Below are 23513 nucleotides of genomic sequence, written 5' to 3'. Positions count from 1 at the left end.
CCACCCAGGGGATCCCAAACTCTGGGGGAGCCCCAGTTCTGGGCAAGGATCGGATCTGGGGGATCCCAAATCCTGAGCAACCCCAAATTCCAGAGGATCCCAAATCCTGGGAGAGATCTGGGGGATCCCAAATTCCAGAGAATCCCAAATTCCACGGGATCCCAAATTCCACAGGATCCCAAATTCCACGGGATCCCAAATTCCAGAGAATCCCAAATTCCACGGGATCCCAAATTCCACGGGATCCCAAATTCTGAGCAACTCCAAGTCCCAGGGAATCCCAAGTCCCAGGGAATCCCAAATCCTGGGGGATCCCCAGCTCTGGGCAGGGACCAGAACCCTTCATAATGAGAGGGAAAAACACCCCCAGAATGGGAAAGGGAGGAGGAAAAAACCCCAAAACTGTGAGGAAAATGTTCCCAAAATAGGGATAAACCCCAATAATGGGGAGAGGGCAGGGAAAAAAAAAACCAAAACAGGGAAAAAAATACCAATAATGGGGAAGGCACACAAAACAAAATCCCCAAAACAGGAAAAAAAACCTCAATAATGGGGAGACAGTGGAAAAAGAAATCCAAAACAGGAGATAAACCCCAATAATGGGGGGGATTGGGGAAAAAAAAACCCCAAAATGGGAGAAAAATCCCAATAACGAGGAGGGGGGTGGGGAAACCCTCCCCAGACAGGAAAAAAATCCGATAATGGGCAAGAGACAGAAAATAAAAACCCCAAACAGGACAAAAACCCCAATAATACGATAGAGACAGAAAATAAAAACCCCAAAACGGGGAAAAAAAAACCCCAATAAAGAGGAGGGGGCTGAAAAACTCCCCCCAAAATGGGGGATCCCCCTCACGCCGAGGCAGCGCCGCTCCCCTCAAGCCCAACCCGGCCGAGCCCCGAGGGAGATCCCGGCTCGGAGCCCCCCGGGACGAGGCGGCCGCGGCTCCCTCGGGCCCGGAGCCCCCTCAGGCCCGGAGCCCCCTCAGGCCCGGAGCCCCCTCCCCAAATCCCCACCCGGGGGTCCCGCCCTGCCCTCAGCGCCCTCAGCGCCGCGGGCCCGGCCCGGAGCGGCTCCCCCCCGGTTCCCCGCGGGGCTCGGTCGCTCTCGGTGCCGCTCTCGGTGCCGCCCCCGGTGCCCCCCCGGTACCTCCGGGCCCTCCCGGCGCGGCCCCGAGCGCACAAACAGCGGCTCCGCCAAGCCCTCACGGAGAGGGGCGGGACTAGGAGAGGCGCCGGCCAATCGGAGAAAAGCCCGCCTTTGCGCTCCGCCAATGCGAAGCGAGGCGGGCGACGCCCCGCTGAGCTGCACCAATAGGAGGGAGGGGAGGGGTGATGGACAGCGGGGCGGCCAATAGGGGGATGAGGGAGCGTGGCCAATGGGGAGGAGGAAAGGCGGCGAGGGGGCTGGGTTTATGCTGAGTGACACAGAAAGCGACCAATAGGAAACGAAAACGCGCGGGAGGGCGGGGCGGGCAACAAATAAGGTGACCGAAAGGGGCGGAGCCCCGCTGCTGCATCGCCCAATGAGAAGGCGGGGAGAGACGAAGCCTCGCCCAATCAGAGGATGAGCTAGCTTTGATTGACAGCGGAAAACGCCGGGAGCGCTCGCGGTGAGGGCGGGGCTGAGGCGGACCAATCGAGACGCTCCGCCGGCGTGATGGGCGGGGCCAGGAGTGGGCGTGGTTTACCGGTCAGGGGGGCGTGGTCTGGGAAAGCCGGGGAGGGGCTTGGGGACATTTTTGGGGCCATTTTTTGGGGTTTTGGGGACATTTGGGAAAATTTTTTGGGATTTTGGGGACATTTTTGGGGTCTCAGGACTGGGGGGGGGGGAGGGGACAGCGCCACCCTGAGAGCCCCTCCCCCACGATAAAAACCGAAGGAAATTTTATTACAAATTCTTGCCAAAAAAAAAAAAAAAAATCATTAAAAACCCCATTAAAAACCCCATTAAAAACCCCATTAAAAACCCAAAATTCGGCTCCAAAAACCGCCCGGGGGGGGGGAGGGGACAAAGGGACATCGAGGGGGTGGCACTGGGGGGGGGGGAGGGGTGGCCTTGGGACCCCCTGGGGACGATTTGGGGACATTTGGGGGACTTTTTGGGGACGTTTTGGGGACATTTAGGGATTTTTTGAGGGGGTTTGGGGACATTTTAGGGACATTTGGGGGGTCCTGAAGACATTTTGGGGACGTTTGGAGACGTTTTGGGGACATTGAGGGACATTTTGGGACATCTTGGGGACATTTTGGGGGTTTTGGGTCATTTTGGGTCATTTTAGGGATTTTTTGGGACTTTTTGGGCTGTTTTGGGGACATTTGGGGGATATTTTGGGGGTCCTGAAGACAATTTGGGGACATTTTTGGGGCATTTAGGGACATTTTGGGGGTTGGGGTCATTTTGGGTCAATTTAGGGACATTTTGGGACTTTTGGAGTCTTTTGGGGACATTTTGGGGGGATTTAGGGACTTTTTTGGGGAATTTTTGGGGATTTGGGGTAATTTCGGGGACTTTTGGGGCCATTTTGGGGCCGTTTTGGGACTTTTTGGGGTCTTCTGGGGACATTTGGGGGGTTTGGGGTCATTTGGAGACCTTTTGGGGATATTTTGGGGCTCTTGGGGCCGTTTTGGGGTCATTTTGAAGGTTTTGGGGATATTTTGGGGGTTTGGGGGATATTTTGGGGGGTTTAGGGTCATTTTTGGGGGGTTTGGGGCCGTTTTGGAGGTATTTTGGGGATATTTTGGGGTAATTTTTGAAGGTTTTGGGGATATTTTGGGGGTTTTAGGGTCATTTTGGGGGATTTAGAGTAATTTTGGGGGTTTTAGGGTCATTTTGGGGGGGTTTTGGGGCTGTTTTGGGGTAATTTTTGAAGGTTTCTGGGATATTTTTGGGGTTTTAGGGTCATTTTTGGGGGTTTTAGGGTCATTTTGGGGGATTTAGAGTCATTTTGGGGGTTTTAGGGTCATTTTTGGGGAGTTTTGGGGCCGTTTTGGGGTCGTTTTTGAAGGTTTTGGGGATATTTTGGGGTCATTTTTGGGGCTTTTGGGGCCGTTTTGGGGTTGTTTTTGAAGGTTTTGGGGATATTTGGGGGGTTTTGGGGCCGTTTTTGGGGGGTTTGGGGCCATTTTGGGGTCGTTTTTGAAGGTTTTGGGGATATTTGGGGGGTTTTGGGGATATTTGGGGGGTTTTGGGGCCGTTTTTGGGGGTTTTGGGGCTGTTTTGGGGTCAGAGGCGCAGGTGGGGGACAGCTCTGGTGACGTCCCGGAAGAAGGGGTGGCCCAGGGCGGCCTTGGCCGAGATTCGCTTGTTGGGGTCGTAGTGCAGCATTTGCTGGGGAGAAAAAGGGGGAAAATGGGAAAAATGGGGGAAAATGGGGAAAAATGGGGGGGGAAATGGGGGGGGAATGGGGAAAAATGGGGGGAAATGGAAAAAATGGGGAAAAATGGGGAAAAATGGGGAAAAATGGGAGAAAATGGGGGGAAATGGGGGGGGGGAAATGGGAAAAAAAATGGGGGGAAAGGGGGAAAATGGGGGAAAATGGGGAGAAATTGGGAAAAATGGGGAAAAATGTGGGGAAATGGGGGGAAAATGGGGGGAAATGGAAAAAATTGGGAAAAATGGGGGGAAATGGAGGAAAAATTGGGGGGGAAATGGGAAAAAATGGGGGGAAAGGGGGGGGGAAATGGGGGAAATAGGGAAAATGGGGGGAAATTAAGGAAAAGTGGGGAAAATCAGGGCAAAGTGGGGAAAATTGGGAAAAATCAGGGACAAGTGGGAAAATGAGGGGAAAATCTGGAAAAGGTGGGAAAATGAAAGAAAAATTGGGAGAAAAGCGGGAAAAGGTGGGAAAATTAAGGGAAAATCTGGGAAAATTAAGGAAGAAGTGGGGGAAAAGCAGGAAACGGTGGGAAAATGAAGGAAAAATTGGGGAAAAAATGGGGAAAAGTGATAAAATGAAGGAGGAACTTGGGGAAAAGCAGGAAAAGGTGGGAAAAATGAAGGAAAATTTGGGGAAAAATTGGGGAAAAGTGGGAAAATGAGGGGAAAAGCAGGAAAAGGTGGGAAAACAAAGGAAAAATTGGGGAAAAGCAGGAAAAGGTGGGAAAATGAAGGAAAAATTGGGGAAAATCGGGGAAAAGTGGGAAAATCTGGGAAAATGAAGGAAAAATTGGGGGAAAGTGGGAAAACAAAGGAAGAAGTGGGGGAAAATCTGGAAAAGGTGGGAAAACGAAGGAAAAATTGGGGAAAAATTGGAGAAAAGTGATAAAACGAAGGAAGAAGTGGGGGAAAAGCAGGGAAAGGTGGGAAAACGAAGGAAAAATTGGGGAAAAATTGGGAAAAATTGGGGAAAAATTGGGGAAAAATTGGGGAAAAGTGGGAAAATGAGGGGAAAAGCAGGAAAAGTTGGGAAAACGAAGGAAAAATTTGGGAAAAATTGGAGAAAAGTGATAAAACGAAGGAAGAAGTGGGGGAAAAGCAGGGAAAGGTGGGAAAATGAAGGAAAAAATGGGGAAAAAATGGGGAAAGGTGGGAAAACGAAGGAAGAAGTGGGGGAAAAGCAGGGAAAGGTGGGAAAATTGGGGAAAAATTGGGGGAAAAATTGGGGAAAAGTGATAAAACGAAGGAAGAAGTGGGGGAAAAGCAGGGAAAGGTGGGAAAACGAAGGAAAAATTTGGGAAAAATTGGGGAAAAATTGGGGAAAAATTGGGGAAAAATTGGGGAAAAGTGGGAAAATGAGGGGAAAAGCAGGAAAAGTTGGGAAAACGAAGGAAAAATTGGGGAAAAATTGGGGAAAAGTGGGAAAACGAAGGCAGAAGTGGGGGAGAAGCAGGGGGAGGTGGGAGAAGGAGGCCCGAGCGTGCCCTCACCGCCAGGAGCTTGCGGCCCTCGTCGTCCAGCGGGGGCAGCACCTTGGCCAGGTCCTGGCGCGCCCAGCGGGGGAAGGTGGCTTTGTAGTCGGGCAGCGCCGACACCCCCGGCCAGGCGGCCTCGTCCGGCGTGCCCAGCGTGCGGAAAATGCGGAACAGCTGGTCGATCTCGGAGTCACCCGGGAACAGGGCTCGGCGCGTGATCTGGGGACAGTGGGGACATCATTGGGACATTGGGGACATCACTGGGACATTGGGGACATCATTGGGGACATCATTGGGACATTGGGGACATTGGGAACAGCTGGTCGATCTCGGAGTCACCCGGGAACAGGGCTCGGCGCGTGATCTGGGGACAGTGGGGACATTGGGGACATCATTGGGGACATTGGGGACATTGGGGATGTCACTGGGACATCACTGGGACATTGGGGACATTGGGGACAGCCGGTCGATCTCGGAGTCACCCGGGAACAGCGCCCGGCGCGTGATCTGGGGACAGTGGGGACATCATTGGGACATTGGGGACATCACTGGGGACATTGGGGACATCACAGGGACATTGGGGACATTGGGGACATCATTGGGACATTGGGGACATCATTGGGGACATTGGGGACATCATTGGGACATCATTGGGACATTGGGGACATTACTGGGGACATGGCTGGGACATTGGGGACATTGGGGACATCATTGGGACATTGGGGACGTTACTGGGGACATGGCTGGGACATTGGGGACATTGGGGACATCATTGGGGACATCATTGGGACATTGGGGATGTCACTGGGACATCACTGGGACATTGGGGACATTGGGGACAGCTGGTCGATCTCGGAGTCACCCGGGAACAGCGCCCGGCGTGTGATCTGGGGACAGTGGGGACATCACTGGGACATTGGGGACATTGGGGACATCATTGGGACAATGGGGACATCATTGGGACATCATTGGGACATTGGGGACATTACTGGGACATGGCTGGGACATCACAGGGACATTGGGGACATTGGGGACAGCTGGTCGATCTCGGAGTCACCGGGGAACAGCGCCCGGCGCGTGATCTGGGGACAGTGGGGACATCATTGGGACATCATTGGGACAATGGGGACATCACAGGGACATTGGGGACATTGGGGACATTGGGGACGTCACTGGGACATTGGGGACAATGGGAACAGCTGGTCGATCTCGGAGTCACCGGGGAACAGGGCTCGGCGCGTGATCTGGGGACAGTGGGGACGTCACTGGGACATTGGGGACATTGGGGACATCACAGGGACATCACTGGGACATTGGGGACATCATTGGGGACATTGGGGACATCACTGGGACATTGGGGACATCATTGGGGACATTGGGGACAGCTGGTCGATCTCGGAGTCACCCGGGAACAGCGCCCGGCGTGTGATCTGGGGACAGTGGGGACATCACTGGGACATTGGGGACATCACAGGGACATCACTGGGACAATGGGGACATCGTTGGGGACATTGGGGACATCACAGGGACATTGGGGACATGGCTGGGACATTGGGGACATTGGGGACATCATTGGGGACATCATTGGGACATTGGGGATGTCACTGGGACATCACTGGGACATTGGGGACATTGGGGACAGCCGGTCGATCTCGGAGTCACCCGGGAACAGCGCCCGGCGTGTGATCTGGGGACATTGGGGACATCATTGGGGACATTGGGGACATCATTGGGACATTGGGAACATTGGGGACAGCTGGTCGACCTCGGAGTCACCGGGGAACAGGGGATTGGGACACTGGGGACACCACAGGGGACACCACAGGGGACACCGGGTTTGATCTCAGAGCCCCGGGAGTGATCTGGGGACACACGGGGGGCAGGGGACACAGGGGACACCCCCAGGTGGGTTTGGGGACACAGGGACACCCCAAGGGACACCCGAGACCCCCCCTGGGCACCCCCCAAAGCCATCCCCGGGGGGCTGGGGACATCCCGGCCACCCCCAGGGTCACCTGGGGTCACCTGGGGTCACCCGGGGGTCCCAAAGCCACCCCGGGGTCCCCTCCTGTCCCCTCCCCCCGGGGCTTTGTCCCCTCCCCTGCCCCGTGAGCCCTCGTGACCCCCCGGACGTTGTGGCCACCCCGGGTGACGTGGGGGGGTCACATGGTGTCCCCTCCCCCCCCCCGGGGCCCCACAATGTCCCTTTGTTCCCACGGTGACGTCACCACGGCGTCACCTGGGGGCGGGGGGGGACACCCAGGACACCCCCAGAGACCCCAATGTCACCCTGTGGGGACCCTGGGGACCCGTGTGTCACCTGGGAACCCAATGTCCCCTCAGTGTCCCCAGTGTGTCCCCAATGTCTCCTCAGTGTTCCCAGTGTCCCCTCGTGTGTCCCCAATGTCTCCTCAGTGTTCCCAGTGTCCCCTCAGCATCCCAGTGTCCCCAATGTCCCCAGTGTCTCCCCAATGTCTCCTCAGTGTCCCCACTGTCCCCAATGTCCCCCAGTGTCCCCAGTGTCCCCGCTGTCCCCAATGTCCCCCCAGTGTCCCCAGTGTCCCCAATGTCCCCAATGTCCCCCCAGTGTCCCCGCTGTCCCCTCACCATCTCGGCGAAGATGCAGCCCAGGCTGTGTGACACCCCAGTGTCCCCAATGTCCCCATTGTCCCCAATGTCCCCTCAGTGTCCCCAATGTCCCCCTCAGTGTTCCCAATGTCCCCCCAGTGTCCCCGCTGTCCCCGCTGTCCCCTCACCATCTCGGCGAAGATGCAGCCCAGGCTGTGTGACACCCCAGTGTCCCCAATGTCCCCAATGTCCCCATTGTCCCCAATGTCCCCTCAGTGTCCCCAGTGTCCCCAGTGTCCCAGTGTCCCCGCTGTCCCCGCTGTCCCCTCACCATCTCGGCGAAGATGCAGCCCAGGCTCCAGATGTCCACGGCCGTGCTGTAATATTTGCAGCCCAGCAGGATCTCGGGGGGCGCGGTACCACAGGGTCACCACCTGGGGACATGGGGACACTGAAGGGGACACTGAGGGGACACTGGGGGACACGGGGACACCATCACCAACAGGACATCCCTAAGGTACCACAGGGTCACCACCTGGGGACATGGGGACATTGGGGACACTGAGGGGACACTGGGGACACGGGGACACCATCATCAACATCCCAAAGGTACCACAGCGTCACCACCTGTCACACAGGGGACACTGGGGACATTGGGGGCACTGGGGACATCACCAGGGACAGGACATCCCTAAAGGGGTTCTGAGCCCCCCAAATCCCCCCCAAACCCCCGAAATCCCCCCAAAATTCCTGAAATCCCCCCCAAATCCCCCACCTCGTGCATGCAGGTTTATATGGGGACCCTAAATTGGTTCTGAGGCCCCCAAAACCCCCAAACCTCACCTCATGTGTTATATGGGGACCCTAAATGGGTTCTGAGCCCCCAAACCCCCCAAAATCCCCCCCCCAAATCCCACCTTCTGTGTTATATGGGGACCCTAAATAGGTTCTGGCCACCCCAACCCCCCCCCAAACCCCCCAAAATCCCCCCCAAAGCCCACACCTCGTGCGTATAGGTTTACATGGGGACCCTAAAGGGGTTCTGGGCCCCCCAAACCCCCCCAGATCCCCCCCAAACCCCACACCTCGTGCGTGTAGGTTTACATGGGGGACCCTAAAGGGGTCTGGGCCCCCCAAACCCCCCCAGATCCCCCCCCAAACCCCACACCTCGTGCGTGCAGGTTTACATGGGGACCCTAAAGGGGTTCTGGGCCCCCCCAAACCCCCCCAGATCCCCCCCAAAGCCCCACCTCGTGCGTGTAGGGTGCGCACGGGCACCCCGAAGGCGCGGGCCAGCCCGAAGTCGGCCAGCTTGATGGAGCCCTCGGCGTTGATGAGCAGGTTCTGCGGCTTCAGGTCCCGGTGCAGCACCCGGTGGGCGTGGCAGAAGGCCAGCCCCTGCAGCAGCTGGAACAGGTAACTCTGGGGACAGGGGGGACATCGTTGGGGACATCAGGGACATCCTTGAGGACATCCCCCTGAGTGACCCGAGTGACCCCTGAGTGACCCACCGAGTGGCCCTGGGGACCCCCATGGAGGTTTTGGGGTCACCTGGCAGAACACCAGCCCCTGCAGAAAATGGGACAGGTGACTCTGGGGACAGGGGGGACATCGTTGGGGACATTGGGGACATCCTTGGGGACATCGAGGTCAGCCCTCTGAGTGACCCCCGAGTGGCTCTGGGGACCCCAAGGGTGGGTTTGGGGTTTTGGGGGTCACCTGGCAGAAGGCCAGCCCCTGCAGCAGCTGGAACAGGTAACTCTGGGGACAGGGGGGGACATCGTTGGGGACATTGGGGACATCCCCTGAGTGACCTGAGTGACCCCTGAGTGACCCCCAGGGTGGGTTTGGGGTTTTGGGGTCAGCTGGCAGAAGGCCAGCCCTGCAGAAAATGGGGCAGGTGACTCTGGGGACAGGGGACATCCTTGGGGACATCCCCTGAGTGACCCCTGAGTGACCCCCAAGTGTTTTAGGGTCCTTCCAATGTCCCCCCAGGTGTTTTAGGGTCCCCCCAGGCGTTTTAGGGTCCCCCAGGTGTTTTAGGGCCCACTTTGATGAGCGGCCAGCGCGATCCCGCTGAGGGACGAGGAGTCCATGAACTTCTTGAGGTCCTGGTGCAGGAACTCGAACACCAGGTACAGCTTGTTCTCCGTGTGGATGACATCCAGAGCCTGGGGACATGGGGACAGCTTGGGGACAGCTTGGGGACAGCCCTGGGACACAGCCTGAGACATGGGGACAGGGACATGGGGACAGGGACAGGGACACCAGGTACAGCTTGTTCTCCGTGTGGATGACATCCAGCAGCCTGGGGACACGGGGACAGCTTGGGGACAGCCCTGGGGACAGCTTGGGGACATCCCTGGGACAGCCCTGGGACACGGGGACAGCCTGGGGACAGCCCTGGGACACAGCCTGAGACATGGGGACAGGGACACGGGGACAGCTCTGGGACACGGGGACAGCTTGGGGACAACTCTGGGACACGGGGACAGCTTGGGGGACAGCCCTGGGACAGCTCTGGGACACAGCCTGAGACATGGGGACAGCAGGGGACAGGGTCTGGGACACGGGGACACCACAGGGCCTGGCACGGCCACAGCACAGCCTGGGGACAGCCCCTGGTCACGGGGGGCTCCCCACGACCCCCCAAGACTCTCCTGGGGACCCCCTCCTCAGTGACATCTCCCCCCAGAACCCCCCAAAGCCCACCAGGACCCCCCAGAGCCCCCCAAATCCCATCAGGACACCCCCAGGACACTTCTGGGGACCCCTCCTCAGTGCCATCTCCCCCCAGGACCCCCCAAAGCCCCCCCAAGACACTCCTGGAGACCCTCCTCAGTGACATCTCCACCCAGAGTCCCCAGAGCCCCCCAGGACACTTCTGGGGACCCCTGCTTGGTGACATCCTCCCCCAGAGCCCCCCAGGACAATCCTGGGGACCCCCTCCTCAGTGCCCATCTCCCCCCAGGACCCCCCCCAAAGCCCCCCCAAAGCCCCCCCCCGGCTCACTTGACGATGTTGGGGTGGTTGAGCTCCTTGAGCAGCGAGATCTCCCTGATGGCCGTGCTGGGGACACCCTCGGTCTCCCTGCGGTGACACCGGCGGTTGGCGGGGGGGGGGGGGGGTGGGGGGTGGCTGCGAGCCCCGGGGACCCCCCCCGGACCCCCACTCACGTGTCCAGGCGGATCTTCTTGAGCGCCACCACCTCTCCTGTCACCTTGTTGCGGGCCTTGTAGACCACGCCGTAGGTGCCCTCGCCGATCTTCTCCACCTTCTGGAAGTTCTCCATGGAGGGGACACGGCCGGCGACACCGGCAGCGGGGACAGGGGGACACCGGCAACGGGGACAGGGGGACACCGGCAACGGGGACAGGGGGTGGCGGCCCGGGGGTGTCCCCAGGGGTGGTCCCTGACGTGGGGGGTGGTCCCACGGAGGGATATCCGGGGTGGGCGTGGGGACTCCGGGGGTGGCACGGGGTCGGGGGGTGTCCGCGGGGGTCCCCGGTGGTGTCCCCGGGGGGGTTCTGGGTGTCCTCGGGGGGTCCCCGGGGGTCCCTGGGTGTCCCCGGGGGGGGGTTCTGGGTGTCCTCGGGGGGTCCCAGGGGGTGAGGGATGGCCCCGGGGGGGGATATCCGGGGTGGGGGTGGGGGCTCCGGGGGTCCCTGGGTGTCCCCGGGAGGGATATCCGGGGTGGGGGTGGGGCTCCGGGGGTGTCCCGGGGGTGCCCCGGGCCCGGGGGTGTCCCTGGGCGGGTCGGGGTGTCCCGGGGGGGTTCTGGGGGGTCCCCGGGGGTCCCTGGGGTCCCTGGGGGGTCCCTGGGGGTCCCGAGCGCGGCCGCCGCGTCCCCCCCGCGCGCGCCAAAGCCGCGGCGGCCCCGCCCGCGCCGCTTCCCGCCTTTCCGCCGGCCACGCCCCCCGAGCCGCCGCCCATTGGCTGAGCGGGGCGTGACGTCGCCGGCGACGCGGGAGATCCCTTAAAGAGATAGTGACACTACCGGGAGCGGCGGCGGGGATTGGGACCGGGACCACCGGGGACAGGGACACCGGGGACAGGGACCGGGGATTGGGACAGGGACACCGGGGACAGGGACACCGGGGACAGGGACAGGGACCGGGGGACAGGGACATCGGGGACAGGGACCGGGGATTGGGATCGGGACATCGGGGATAGGGACACTGGGGACAGGGACCGGGGACTGAGAATTGGGATTGGGACATCGGGGACAGGGACCGGGATCAGGGACACGGACCGAGGATTGGGGTCGGGACACTGGGGACAGGGACCATGGATTGGAACAGGGACAGGGACCGGGATTGGGACCGGGGAACGAGACCAGGAATTGGAACCGGGACAAGGACAGGGACCAGGACCGGGGACTGGAAACAGGGGCCGGGTTTGGGATCGGGAACTGAGACCGGTGATTGAAATAGGGACAAGGACCGAGACCGGGGACCGGGATCAGGGATTGGGGTCGAGACTGGGACAAGGACTGGGATTGGGATCGGGACCGGGGATTGGGATCGGGACTGGGATCGGGATCCGGGGTAAGGACGGGATCGGAACAAGAGACCGGATGGGGTCGGGGTCAGCACCGGGGCTGCTCGGCCGGTGCCTGGACCGGGGACCGGGACCGGGGACCGGGACCGGACACCGGGACCGCACCGCGGGCTGCGGCCAGACCACAACCGGACACACGGGGGGCACACGGGGGTCACGGGGAGCAGCCCCGGGGCACACACGGGGGTCACGGGGCTCTCCGGGGGTCACGGGGCTCTCCGCACATGTGGCCCCACGAGCGGCCGCACGCACCGGGACAGCCCCGGGGGCACGGAAACGGCCAGAGCAGGAAAGATCGGGGTCCCCCCCGTGTCACCCAGCGAAATCGGGGTCCCCCTGTGTCATTGGGGTCCCCCTGTGTCACCCACCGAAATCGGGGTCCCCCTGTGTCATTGGGGTCCCCCCGTGTCACCCACCGAAATCGGGGTCCCCCTGTGTCATTGGGGTCCCCCTCCGTGTCACCCACCAGGTTCGGGGTCCCCCCGTGTCACCCATCGAAATCGGGGTCCCCCTGTGTCATTGGGGTCCCCCCCGTGTCACCCCCCCCGGGATCGGGGTCCCCCTGTATCATTGGGGTCCCCCTGTGTCACCCCCCGAGATCGGGGTCCCCCGTGTCACCCACCAGGATCGGGGTCTCCCTGTGTGTGCAGAATTTGGGGCCCCTTCCCCTTTTGTCCATTATCGGGGTCCCCCCGTGTCACCCCCCGGAGTCGGAGTCCCCCCGTGGGTGACCCACCGGGATCGGGGTCCCCCCCGTGTCACCCCCCGGGATCGGGGTCCCCCACGCCCCTCGTGCCACATTGGGGGTCCCCCGCTCTCCCTGGGCTCGGGGCCCCCCTTGAGTGTCAAACCGGGGGTCCCGCCGCTGTGTGCAGAATTGGGGACCCCCCCACCCTTTTTGCTCCTTCGCTGTCCCCCCCATGGCTGTCACCCCCGCGGCCCCCACGACCCCCCAAACCCCAAATCCCAAAAATCCCAAATCCCAAAAGCCCCAAACCCCCAAAATCCCAATCCTCAAACCCCAAATCCCAAAAACCCCAAACCCCAAATCCCAATCCTCAAACCCCAAATCCCAAAAATCCCAAAAACCCCAAATCCCAAAAATCCCCAAAACCCCAAAAATCCCAATCCTCAAATCCCAAAAATCCCAAAAACCCCAAATCCCAAAAACCCCAAACCCCAAAAATCCCAATCCTCAAACCCCAAACCCCAAATCCCAAAAATCCCAAACCCCAAATCCCAAAAACCCCAAACCCCAAATCCCAACCCTCAAACCCCAAATCCCAAAAATCCCAAAAACCCCAAAAACCCCAAACCCCCATCCCAGGGGTCTCCGTGTCCCCCCAAAACCCCCTGTGCGATCTGGGGGGGGGTCCCCGCGTCCCCCCTCCCCCGGGGCAGGCCCGCACCGTGTGACCGCGGGTGGCCCCACGTGGGGAGGGGGTGGGGGTGGGGGGGGCGCGGCCCCTGCGCCCCCCTTTTTTTTGGGGTGGGGTCATGCAAATGAGCGCCCCTTTTTGTGCCGCTGTCCCCGTGCCCGGCGCCTCTGCCCCGGCCGTGCCGAGCGAGCGGGGACGCGAGCGGGGACCATGAGGGGGCTCGGGGCCATCGCGGTTCTGGGGACGCTCCTGCTCCTGGCTGAGGCTCAGCGGCGTAAGTGCGGCTTGTTTTGGGGTGCGGGGGGCGCCCGGAGCTTCGTCCTTTGGGGTTTTGGGGTGCAGAGCCTTCCCTTAAAGGTAAATCCTTCACGGAGCTGCGTTGTACCCCGATAATTCCCCTTGGGGGTGGTTAGCCATGTAAGTGGGGCTTTTTTGGGGGGTGCGGGAGGCTCCCGGAGCTTCACCCTTTGGGGTTTTGGGGTGCAGAGCCTTTCCTTAAGCCAAATCCTTCACGGAGCTGCGTTGTACCCCGATAATTCCCCTTGGGGGTGGTTGTGAGTTTGGGTTAGAGGCGTAAGTGGGGCTTTTTTGGGGTGCGGGAGGCGCCCGGAGCTTCGTCCTTTGGGGTTTTTGGGGTGCAGAGCCCCCCCTTAAAGGTAAATCCTTCACGGAGCTGCGTTGTACCCCGATAATTCCCCCTTGGGGGTGGCTGTGAGTTCGAGTTCGGGTTAGAGGCGTAAGTGGGGGTTTTTTTGGGGTGCGGGGACGCCCGGAGCTTCGTCCTTTGAGGTTTTGGGGTGCAAAGCCTTTCCTTAAAGGTAAATCCTTCACGGAGCTGCGTTGTACCCCGATAATTCCCCTTGGGGGTGGCTGGGGGGGTCCCCGGGGGTGGTTGTGGGGTGTGGGGCAGGATGTGGGGGTCGCCATCCCGCTGGAAATGGGGGGCACGCAGCCCCGCTCTCCCCGCCAAGGGGGGGGACCCCGTTTTTTGAGTGGGGGGGGAAGTGGCAGCCCCGTGTGAAGGGGGGACGGGGGGGAGCTGAGAGACCCCTGAAAATGGGGGGACAGGGTGGCAGCCCCCCGACACTGGGGGGGACACGGGGGACTTTGTAGCCCCCCAACAGTGCGGGGACACTGCAGCCCCCCGACATTGGGGTGACCTGGCAGCCCCCCGACACTGGGGGGGACACAGGGACTCTGCAGCCCCCCGACATTGGAGGGGACACTGGGGACTTTGCAGCCCCCCGACCCTGGGGTGACCCAACAGCCCCCCGACATTAGGGGGGACACGGGGGACTTTGCAGCCCCCGACATTGGGGGGGACATGGGAGACTTTGTAGCCCCCCGACATTGGGGTGACCTGGCAGCCCCCCAACACTGGGGGGGACACAGGGGCACTGCAGCCCCCCGACATTGGGGTGACCTGGCAGCCCCCCGACACTGGGGGGGACACGGGGGACTTTGCAGCCCCCCGACCCTGGGGTGACCCGCAGCCCCCCAAGCCGGGGGGCACACGGGGGGTGCCCGCCCCGTCCCGGCCCGGCCCGGCCGGGCTCGGCTCAGCTGAGCGTCACATGAAAGGGCTTTGGGGGCCATGTGATGGCTTTGCCCCGCGCGTGGCTTGGCCCGAGCTCCGTCACGCGGCCCCCGGGTCCCCCCCGGGTCCCCCCCGGGGTCCCCACGGTCGGGAGGACCCCGGCCGGACACCCCAGGGGTGGGGGACCCCTGGTAGAGGGGGATATGGGGAGATGGGTGCTGGGGAGGGGACATGGGGGACATTGGGGACCTCACAGACCCCTGCGAGTTGGGGACATGGAGGACGTGGCAGTGCCCTGGGAGTGGGGGACAAAGGGGACACTGGGGACATGGGGGACATTGGGGATGTGGCAGTATCCTGGGAGTGGGGGACAAAGGGGACACTGGGGACACGGGGGACCTGGCAGTGTCCTGGGAGTGGGGGACATGGGGGACCCCTGAGAGTGGGGGGGACATGGGCGGGACCCTTCAGCCCCATATGAGGTGGAGAGGTGGAGGGACGTGACAAATCCCTGAGAATGGGGGGACGGGGGGGGGACAGGACAGTCCCTGAAAATGGGAGATGGGGGGGACATGAGAGCCCCCAAAAATGGGGGGTACGGGGGACATGTGGGACCCAGCAGCCCCCGAAAATGGGGCACACGGGGGACATGACAACCCCCCCAAAACTGGTGCCACGAGGGACACGTGGCACCGCTGATGCCCTGAGCAGGGGTGTCCCTGTCGCTGTCCCCGCAGGAGCCGCTGGCCGGAGCCCTGGCCGGAGCCGTGGCCGGAGCCCGGCGTGGAGCGGGCGGCCGGCGCCGTTCGGACCTGGGACACGGCGCTGTACCCCGCCCTGGCAGCAGGGGACCCGTGACTGCTGGCGAGGTGAGTGCCACCCACCCGGGCTGGGCATGTCACCCACCTGAACTGGCCATGTCACCCCCCTGGGCTGGGCATGTCACCCACCCAGGCTGGCCGTGTCAGCCCCCTGGGCTGGGCGTGTCACCCACCTGAACTGGCCATGTCACCCACCTGGGCTGGGCGTGTCACCCACCTGAACTGGCCGTGTCACCCCCCTGGGCTGGCCGTGTCACCCACCGGGACTGGCCGTGTCACCGGTGGGGTCCGGCCGTGTCACTGACCCCCCGGCACCCCCCGATCGTGTCCCCGAGCAGGTGGCGATGTCACCTTCGACATCAGCAACGACGCTCCCACCATGGCGGGTGCCCAGGCCACCTTCTCCATCGCCCTGCGCTTCCCGGGCAACCAGAACGTGCTGCCCGATGGCCGCGTGGTGTGGGGGCAGAACTGCACCGTCAACGGTCAGCGAGCCCCAAACCACCCCGAAACCATCCCAAAACCACCCAAACCCACCCCAAAACCATCCCCAGCCACCCCAAACCGCCCCGAAACCATCCCAAAACCATCCGGAAACCACCCAAAACCACCCCAAAACCATCCCCAACCACCCAAAACCACCCCAAACCGCCCCGAAACCATCCCAAAACCACCCAAACCCACCCCAAAACCATCCCCAGCCACCCCAAACCGCCCCGAAACCATCCTGAAACCACCCAAAACCACCCCAAAACCATCCCCAGCCACCCCAAACCGCCCTGAAACCATCCTGAAACCACCCAAAACCACCCCAAAACCATCCCCAACCACCCAAAACCACCCCAAACCACCCCAAAACCATCCTGAAACCACCCCAAAACCATCCCCAGCCACCCCAAACCGCCCTGAAACCATCCTGAAACCACCCAAAACCACCCCAAAACCATCCCAAACCACCCTAAAACCACCCCATAACCACCCAAAACCACCCCAAAACCACCCTAAGCTGCTCAAAACCACCCCAAACCCACCCAAAATCACCCAAACCCACCCCAAACCACCCCAAAACCACCTCAAAACCATCCCAAACCACCAAACCCGCTCCTTGGACCCTGTGTGTCCCCACGGTGTCCCCGGTGTCCCCTCACCCCGGCTGTCCCCACAGGCACGCGGGTGGCACAGGGGGACCCGGTGTTCGCGGAGCAGCCGGACGCCAGCGGGACCTTTCCCGACGGGCAGCCCATGCCCAGGGGCAAGCGGGGCAAGTTCGTCTACGTCTGGTGGACATGGGGTGAGGATGGCACCGGTCACCCCAAACGCGGCTTGGGTGTCCCCGAGGTGGCACCAACCCCGCTGAGGTGGCACTGACCCTACTGTGGTGGCACTGACCCCGCTGTGGTGGCATCAACCCCGCTGAGGTGGCACTGACCTCATGTGGTGGCACCAACCCCGCTGAGGTGGCACTGACCCTACTGTGGTGGCACTGACCCCACTGTGGTGGCACTGACCCCACTGTGGTGGCACTGACCTCGTGTCACCCATGGTGGCACTGACCCCACCGTGGTGGCACTGACCCCGCCATGATGGCACTGACCACACCATGGTGGCACTGACCCTGCCTTGGTGGCAATGACCACACCATGGTGGCACTGACCCCGCCGTGGTGGCACTGTCCCCACTGTGGTGGCACTGACCCCGCCGTGGTGGCACTGTCCCCTCTGTCCCCAGGCCGCTACTGGCAGGTGGTGTACATGGTGTCCCCATGGTGGCACTGACCCCACCACGGTGGCACTGGCCCTGCCTTGGTGGCAATGACCACACCATGGTGGCACTGACCACACCACAGTGGCACTGAGCCCGCCATGGTGGCACTGTCCCCACTGTGGTGGCACTGACCCCGCCGTGGTGGCACTGTCCCCGCTGTCCCCAGGCCGCTACTGGCAGGTGGTGGACGGGCCGGTGTCGCGGCTCACGGTGGGCACGGCCGGGGTGGCCCTGGGCTCGTACACCATGGAGGTGGCCGTGTACCACTACCGGGGCCTCCAGAAGTTCATCCCCATCGGCCACGCCAGCTCCCAGTTCAGCATCACCGGTGGGTGACACGGGGACACCGGGGGGACACGGGGTGGGGGGCACCGGGGAAATGGGGCAGGGGGTTTGGGGTGGGGGTTGTGGGTGCAGGTGACACTGGGTGTGGGTGACACTGGGTCTGGGTGACACTGGGTGCTGAGGCTGGAGGTGACACCGGGTGGAGGTGACAGTGAGTGTGGGTGACACTGGGTGCTGGTGATGCAGGTGACACTGGGTGATGGTGGCATTGGGTGTGGGTGACACTGGGTGATGGTGACACTGGCTGGAGGTGACACCAGATGCAGGTGACAGCAGGTGCAGGTGACACTGGCTGTAGATGACACTGGGTGCTGAGGCTGTAGGTGACACGGGTGCAGGTGACACCAGGTGCAGGTGACACTGGCTGCTGAAGCTGTAGGTGACACCGGCTGCAGGTGACACCAGGTGCAGGTGACACCGGGTGCTGAAGCTGTAGGTGACACCAGGTGTAGGTGACATTGGGTGCTAAGGCTGTAGGTGACACCAGGTGTAGGTGACACCGGGTGCTGAAGCTGTAGGTGACACGGGTGCAGGTGACACCAGGTGCAGGTGACACTGGCTGCTGAAGCTGTAGGTGACACCGGCTGCAGGTGACACCAGGTGCAGGTGACACCGGGTGCTGAAGCTGTAGGTGACACCAGGTGTAGGTGACATTGGGTGCTAAGGCTGTAGGTGACACCAGGTGTAGGTGACACTGGGTGCTGAGGCTGTAGGTGACACGGGTGCAGGTGACACCAGGTGCAGGTGACACTGGCTGCTGAAGCTGTAGGTGACATTGGCTGTAGGTGACACCAGGTGCAGGTGACACCGGGTGCTGAAGCTGTAGGTGACACCAGGTGTAGGTGACATTGGGTGCTAAGGCTGTAGGTGACACCAGGTGCAGGTGACACTGGCTGCTGAAGCTGTAGGTGACATTGGCTGTAGGTGACACCAGGTGTAGGTGACACCGGGTGCTGAAGCTGTAGGTGACACGGGTGCAGGTGACACCAGGTGCAGGTGACACTGGCTGCTGAAGCTGTAGGTGACATTGGCTGCAGGTGACACCGGCTGCAGGTGACACCGCGCGCCAGCATTCAGGTGCCAGTCAGACCAACGGCCGTCCCCTCCCCTCCCCTCCCCGTGTCCCCGCGCTGTCCCCGCGCTGTCCCCGCAGACCAAGTCCCGCTGGCCGTGGAGGTGTCGCAGCTGCAGGACGCGGGGGCCGGCGCCGGGCGCTTCGTGCGGAACCGCGCGGTGGCGTTCGCCGTGCGGCTGCACGACCCGAGCCGCTACCTGCGCCACGCCGACGTGTCCTACTCGTGGGACTTCGGCGACCGGAGCGGGACCCTGATCACGCGCAGCGCCACCGTCACCCACACCTACCTGGACACCGGCACCTTCTCGGCCCGCCTGGTGCTCCAGGCCGCCATCCCGCTCAGCCCCTGCGGCTCCACGACCGCGCCGGGCCCCACCGGGGCTCCCACCGGGGCCACCGGGCCCGTGGCCACCACCCCGGCCGGGGCACAGAGCACGGTGACGGTGGCCAGCACGGGTAAGGGGAAGCGGGGGGTGGCATCGCCGGCTGGGGGTGGCCGCGGTGTCCCCGCTGCTCCGTGGGGTGTGGCCCCCGTGTCCTCTCAACCCCCCGAGCCACCCCATAGTGAGTGTCCCCAGTGTCCCCTCACCCCCCAGAGCCACCCCCCCCCACGGGGTGCGTCCCCAGTGTCCCCTCACCCCACAGAGCCACCCCACCCCATAGTGTGTGTCCCAGTGTCCCCTCACCCCACAGAGCCACCCCACCCCATAGTGTGTGTCCCAGTGTCCCCTCACCCCACAGAGCCACCCCACCCCATAGTGTGTGTCCCCAATGTTCCCCCCCCCGTCTCCAGTGTCCCCCCACCCCAGACTGAGTGTCCCCAGTGTCCCCCCCACCCCACAGAGCCCCCAGACCCCCCCAACCCACGGTGTGTGTCCCCAGTGTCACCAGGGGACACGGAGCACCCCCGGCACTGGAGTTGGGGGGGTCCCAAACCAGAGGTGACCCCAGCCCGGGCTCTGGGGGGTCCCGGGGTGACCCCAACCCCGCTTTTCCCGCAGCCCCCGCAGCCTCCGGGGATCTCGTGGAGCCCACGGGGGGCTCGGCGGCGGAACCCTCGGACCCCGCTGTCACCGAGCCCGCTGTCCCCATTGTCACCGAGCTCTCGGTCCCCACCGCCACCGATCCCGCTGTCACCGCCGCCATCGAGCCCTCTGTCGCCGCTGTCACCGAGCTCTCCTCCGCCGCCGCCCCCGCCCTCGCTGCCAGCACCGCGGCTGTCGCCTCCTCCGTGTCCCCCGCTGTCGCCACCGCGGCCGGGGACACCTCTGTCACCGCGGTCCCCGCGGAGGGGACAGCGGCTGCAGGTGGGTGCTGGCCCGGGCCGGGGGGTGGCGGCGGGGAGGGGACACGTCGGGGGTGTCCCCAGGGGCTCGCTGTCCCCAGGGGCTCGCTGTCCCCAGGGGCTCGCTGTCCCCTTGTCCTCGCCCAGCGTTTCCCGTGTGTCCCTGCAGATGCGGCGACAGACGGAGGCGCGGGTGGTGTCACAGCTGCGGCCACCGTTGGATCGGCCACCGCTGGATCGGCCACAGCTGGATCTGCCCTCGATGCCACCGCTGCAGCCACGCTTGGTGTCACGGTGGATGCCACCACAGAAGCCACCGCGGGAGCCGCTGCTGTGTCCCTGGCCGCTGCCACAGTTGGCGCCACAGCTGGAGCCACAGTTGGCGCCACAGCTGGTGCCACAGCTGGTGCCACAGCTGGAGCCACAGCTGGCGCCACAGCTGGCACCACAGCCCAGCCGCTGGCACTGGTCAAGCGCCAGGCCCCGGCCGAGGGCTCGCCCGGCTGCGTCCTGTACCGCTACGGCACCTTCTCCACCCAGCTGGACATCGTCCGTGAGTCCGGGGGTCCCGGGGGGTCCGGGGGGGTCCCGAGGGGTCCGGCCGGGACCTCCCGACCCCGCTGACCCCTCCTCGCCCCCCGCAGAGGGCATCGAGAGCGTGGCCATCGTGCAGGTGGTGCCCGAGGGCGGCGGCAGCAGCGTGGAGCTGACGGTGACGTGCGAGGGCGGGTGAGTGGCCACGGCGGCGACACCGCCGGCGACACCGGCGGCGACACCGGCGGCGACACCGGCGGCGACAAAGCTGCGCGGCGTCCCCGGCGCTGACGCGGCGCTGCCCGCAGGCTGCCCGAGGAGGTGTGCACGGTGGTGGCGGACCCCGAGTGTCGCACGGCGGAGGCGGAGTCGTGCTCGGCGGTGTCGCCGTCGCCCGGCTGCGAGTTCGTGCTGCGCCAGGACTTCAACCGCTCCGGCCTCTTCTGCCTCAACGTGTCCCTGGCCAACGGCAACGGGCTGGCCGTGGCCACCACCCGCGTGGCCGTGGGAGGTGCGACGCGGGGACAGGGTCCTGGGTGTCCCCTGGGTGGGCTGTCCCTGCTCGGGGGGGTGGCAGGGACACGGGGACAGGGTCCTGGGTGTCCCTTGGGTGGGGCTGGGGTGTCCCTGCTCTGGAGAGGTGACAGGGACACGAGAACTGAGTCCCCAAGGTCCCCTGGGTGGGGCTGGGCTGTCCCCGCCCCGGAGGAGGTGGCACCTGGCCGTGGCCACCACCCGCGTGGCCGTGGGAGGTGCGACACGGGGACAGGGTCCTGCGTGTCCCCTGGGTGGGGCTGGGGTGTCCCTGCTCTGGAGAGGTGACAGGGACACGGGGACAGGGTCCTGGGTGTCCCCAAGGTCCCCTGGGTGGGGCTGGGCTGTCGCTGCCCTGCCGGAGGTGACAGGGACAGGGTCCGGGGGGTGTCCCCAAGGGGTGGCACTGAGCTGTCACTGCCCTGCCGGAGGTGACAGGGACAGGTCCGGGGGGTGTCCCCAAGGGGTGGCACTGAGCTGTCGCTGTCCCCAGGAGCTGCTCCGGCCACCGGCCGTGCCACGCTGTTCCTGGGGCTCGTGCTGGTGGCGGCCGCCCTGGGCACGGCCGCGTACACCTACAGGTGAGGGGACACTGGGGACACTGGGGACACTGGGGACACTGGGGACAGTGGGGACATCAGGGACAATGGGGACAGTGGGGACATTTGGGACACTGCGGGGACTCACGGGAGGGGGTCAGGGTGGAGGGGACACTGGGGACACCGCAGGGACATTGGGGACACCACAGGGACCCCACTGGGGTGGGGGGGTTCTGATGGGGAGGGGACACCGCCCATGTGGTGAGGGGACACTGGGGACACATTCCATGGACCGTCCCTGTGGGGTTGGGGGACACTGTGGACACTCCCCATGGGGGGGAGGTGACACTGTGGGGTTGGGGACACTCTGTATGGGGTTGGGGACACTGTCTGTGGGGTTGGGGACATCGGGGACAGTCCTTGGGGTGGAGGTGACGCTTTGCAGTTGGGGACACTCTCTGTGGGGTTGGGGACACTCCTTATGGGTTTGGGGACATTGGGGACACTCCCCATGGGGTGGAGGTGACACTGTGGGGTTGGGGACATTCCTTATGGGGTTGGGGACCTCGGGGACACCCCAAAGGGGAGGAGGTGACACCGTGTCCCCCCCCCCCCCAGACGAGTCAAGCACCCGGCGCTGTCCCCCGCGCCCCCCACGCCCCCCGGGCGGCCCCGGGGGTGGCTGTCCCCAAATGTCACCGTGCGGCGGCTGCTGCGGCGCGCCCTGGGCGGGGCCCCGAGCGGCGAGAGCAGCCCCCTCCTCCGGGGCCGCTCCGTCTAGGGACCCCCGCCCCAAAACCAGCCCCCCAAAAACCCCCCCGGACCCCCCCCAGCTCCGGGGTTGGGGACACGCGTGGTGGCCTCGGTGGCACCGAGATTAAAGGCACCGGTGTGGCCGCGGCTCCGGCTCCGTGTGTGCTTTGGGGGGGCCCGGGGGGGTTTTGGGGCGTCCTGGGGGGGTTTGGGGGGATTTTGGGGCGGTTTTGGGGGGAGTCTGAGGGGATCCGGGGGGGTTTGGGGGGATTTTGGGGCGGTTTTGGGGGGGTTCTGGGGGGATCTGGGGGGGTTTGGAAGATTTGGGGTGGGTTTTGGGGGTTCTTGGGGGGTCCTGGAGTGTTTTGGGGGGTCCTGGGTGGATTTTGGGGGCTCTGGGGGAGGTCCCAAGAGGGGATTTTGGGGTGTCCGGGTGGGTTTTGGGGGGGTCCTGGGAGGCTTTGGGGGGTCTGGGGGTGCCCTGGGAGGGTTTTGGGGGGTCCTGAGTAGATTTTGGGGGATTTTGGGGGGGTCCTGGGAGGGTTTTTGGGGGATTTTGGATGGATTTTGGGGGATCCTGAGTGAATTTTTGGGGGATTTTGGGGGGTCCTGGGAGGGTTTTGGGGGGTCTGGGGATGTCCGGGGGGGGGCCCCTCCTCCGGGGCCATGAATGTGGGGACCCCTGACCCAAAACATGTGACCACGCCCCCTAATTTACATATTAATAAAAGATCTCTTTGACCACATCATCATTGTCCCTCTGGGGTGTCCAATTTCCATATTTGTTCATGGCCACGCCCTTTTCTGTGACCACACCCACATTTTTTCATATAAGCAAATGCCACGCCCCCTTAATTTACAGATAATCTTTTGACCACGCCCTCTAATTTCCATATTTGTAAACGACCACACCCATTTTGTGACCATGCCCGTGATTTCCACATAAAGCAATGGCCACACCCCCT

General features: G+C 63.1%; 2 protein-coding genes across 2 annotated transcripts; one reads left to right on the top strand and one right to left on the bottom strand.

The window, feature by feature from the left end:
* Positions 1 to 1953: 1953 nt before the first annotated feature.
* CDK2 (cyclin dependent kinase 2) lies at positions 1954 to 10796 on the bottom strand. Its single transcript, XM_053969322.1, is given in 11 exon segments — positions 1954 to 3331; positions 4870 to 5073; positions 7754 to 7831; positions 7833 to 7856; positions 8673 to 8684; positions 8686 to 8844; positions 9473 to 9484; positions 9486 to 9593; position 10256; positions 10435 to 10512; positions 10599 to 10796. Coding segments are annotated over 11 exon segments (897 nt in total). The 5' UTR covers positions 10715 to 10796; the 3' UTR covers positions 1954 to 3226.
* A 2756-nt stretch (positions 10797 to 13552) lies between these two features.
* PMEL (premelanosome protein) lies at positions 13553 to 22695 on the top strand. The gene is made up of 12 exons (XM_053969316.1): positions 13553 to 13635; positions 15636 to 15767; positions 16058 to 16204; positions 16885 to 17010; positions 17650 to 17811; positions 18982 to 19359; positions 19905 to 20210; positions 20358 to 20741; positions 20833 to 20917; positions 21031 to 21233; positions 21750 to 21837; positions 22414 to 22695. The coding sequence occupies exons 1-12, from the start codon at positions 13572 to 13574 to the stop codon at positions 22574 to 22576; spliced, it is 2238 nt and encodes a 745-aa protein (XP_053825291.1). The 5' UTR covers positions 13553 to 13571; the 3' UTR covers positions 22577 to 22695.
* The last annotated feature ends 818 nt before the right edge of the window (positions 22696 to 23513 follow it).

The sequence above is a fragment of the Vidua macroura genome, unplaced genomic scaffold (assembly GCF_024509145.1).
Source record: "Vidua macroura isolate BioBank_ID:100142 unplaced genomic scaffold, ASM2450914v1 whyUn_scaffold_175, whole genome shotgun sequence".
Classification (NCBI taxonomy): domain Eukaryota; kingdom Metazoa; phylum Chordata; class Aves; order Passeriformes; family Viduidae; genus Vidua; species Vidua macroura.
Note: the sequence above shows the minus strand (reverse complement) of the source record. Positions and strands in the feature narration are given on the sequence as shown.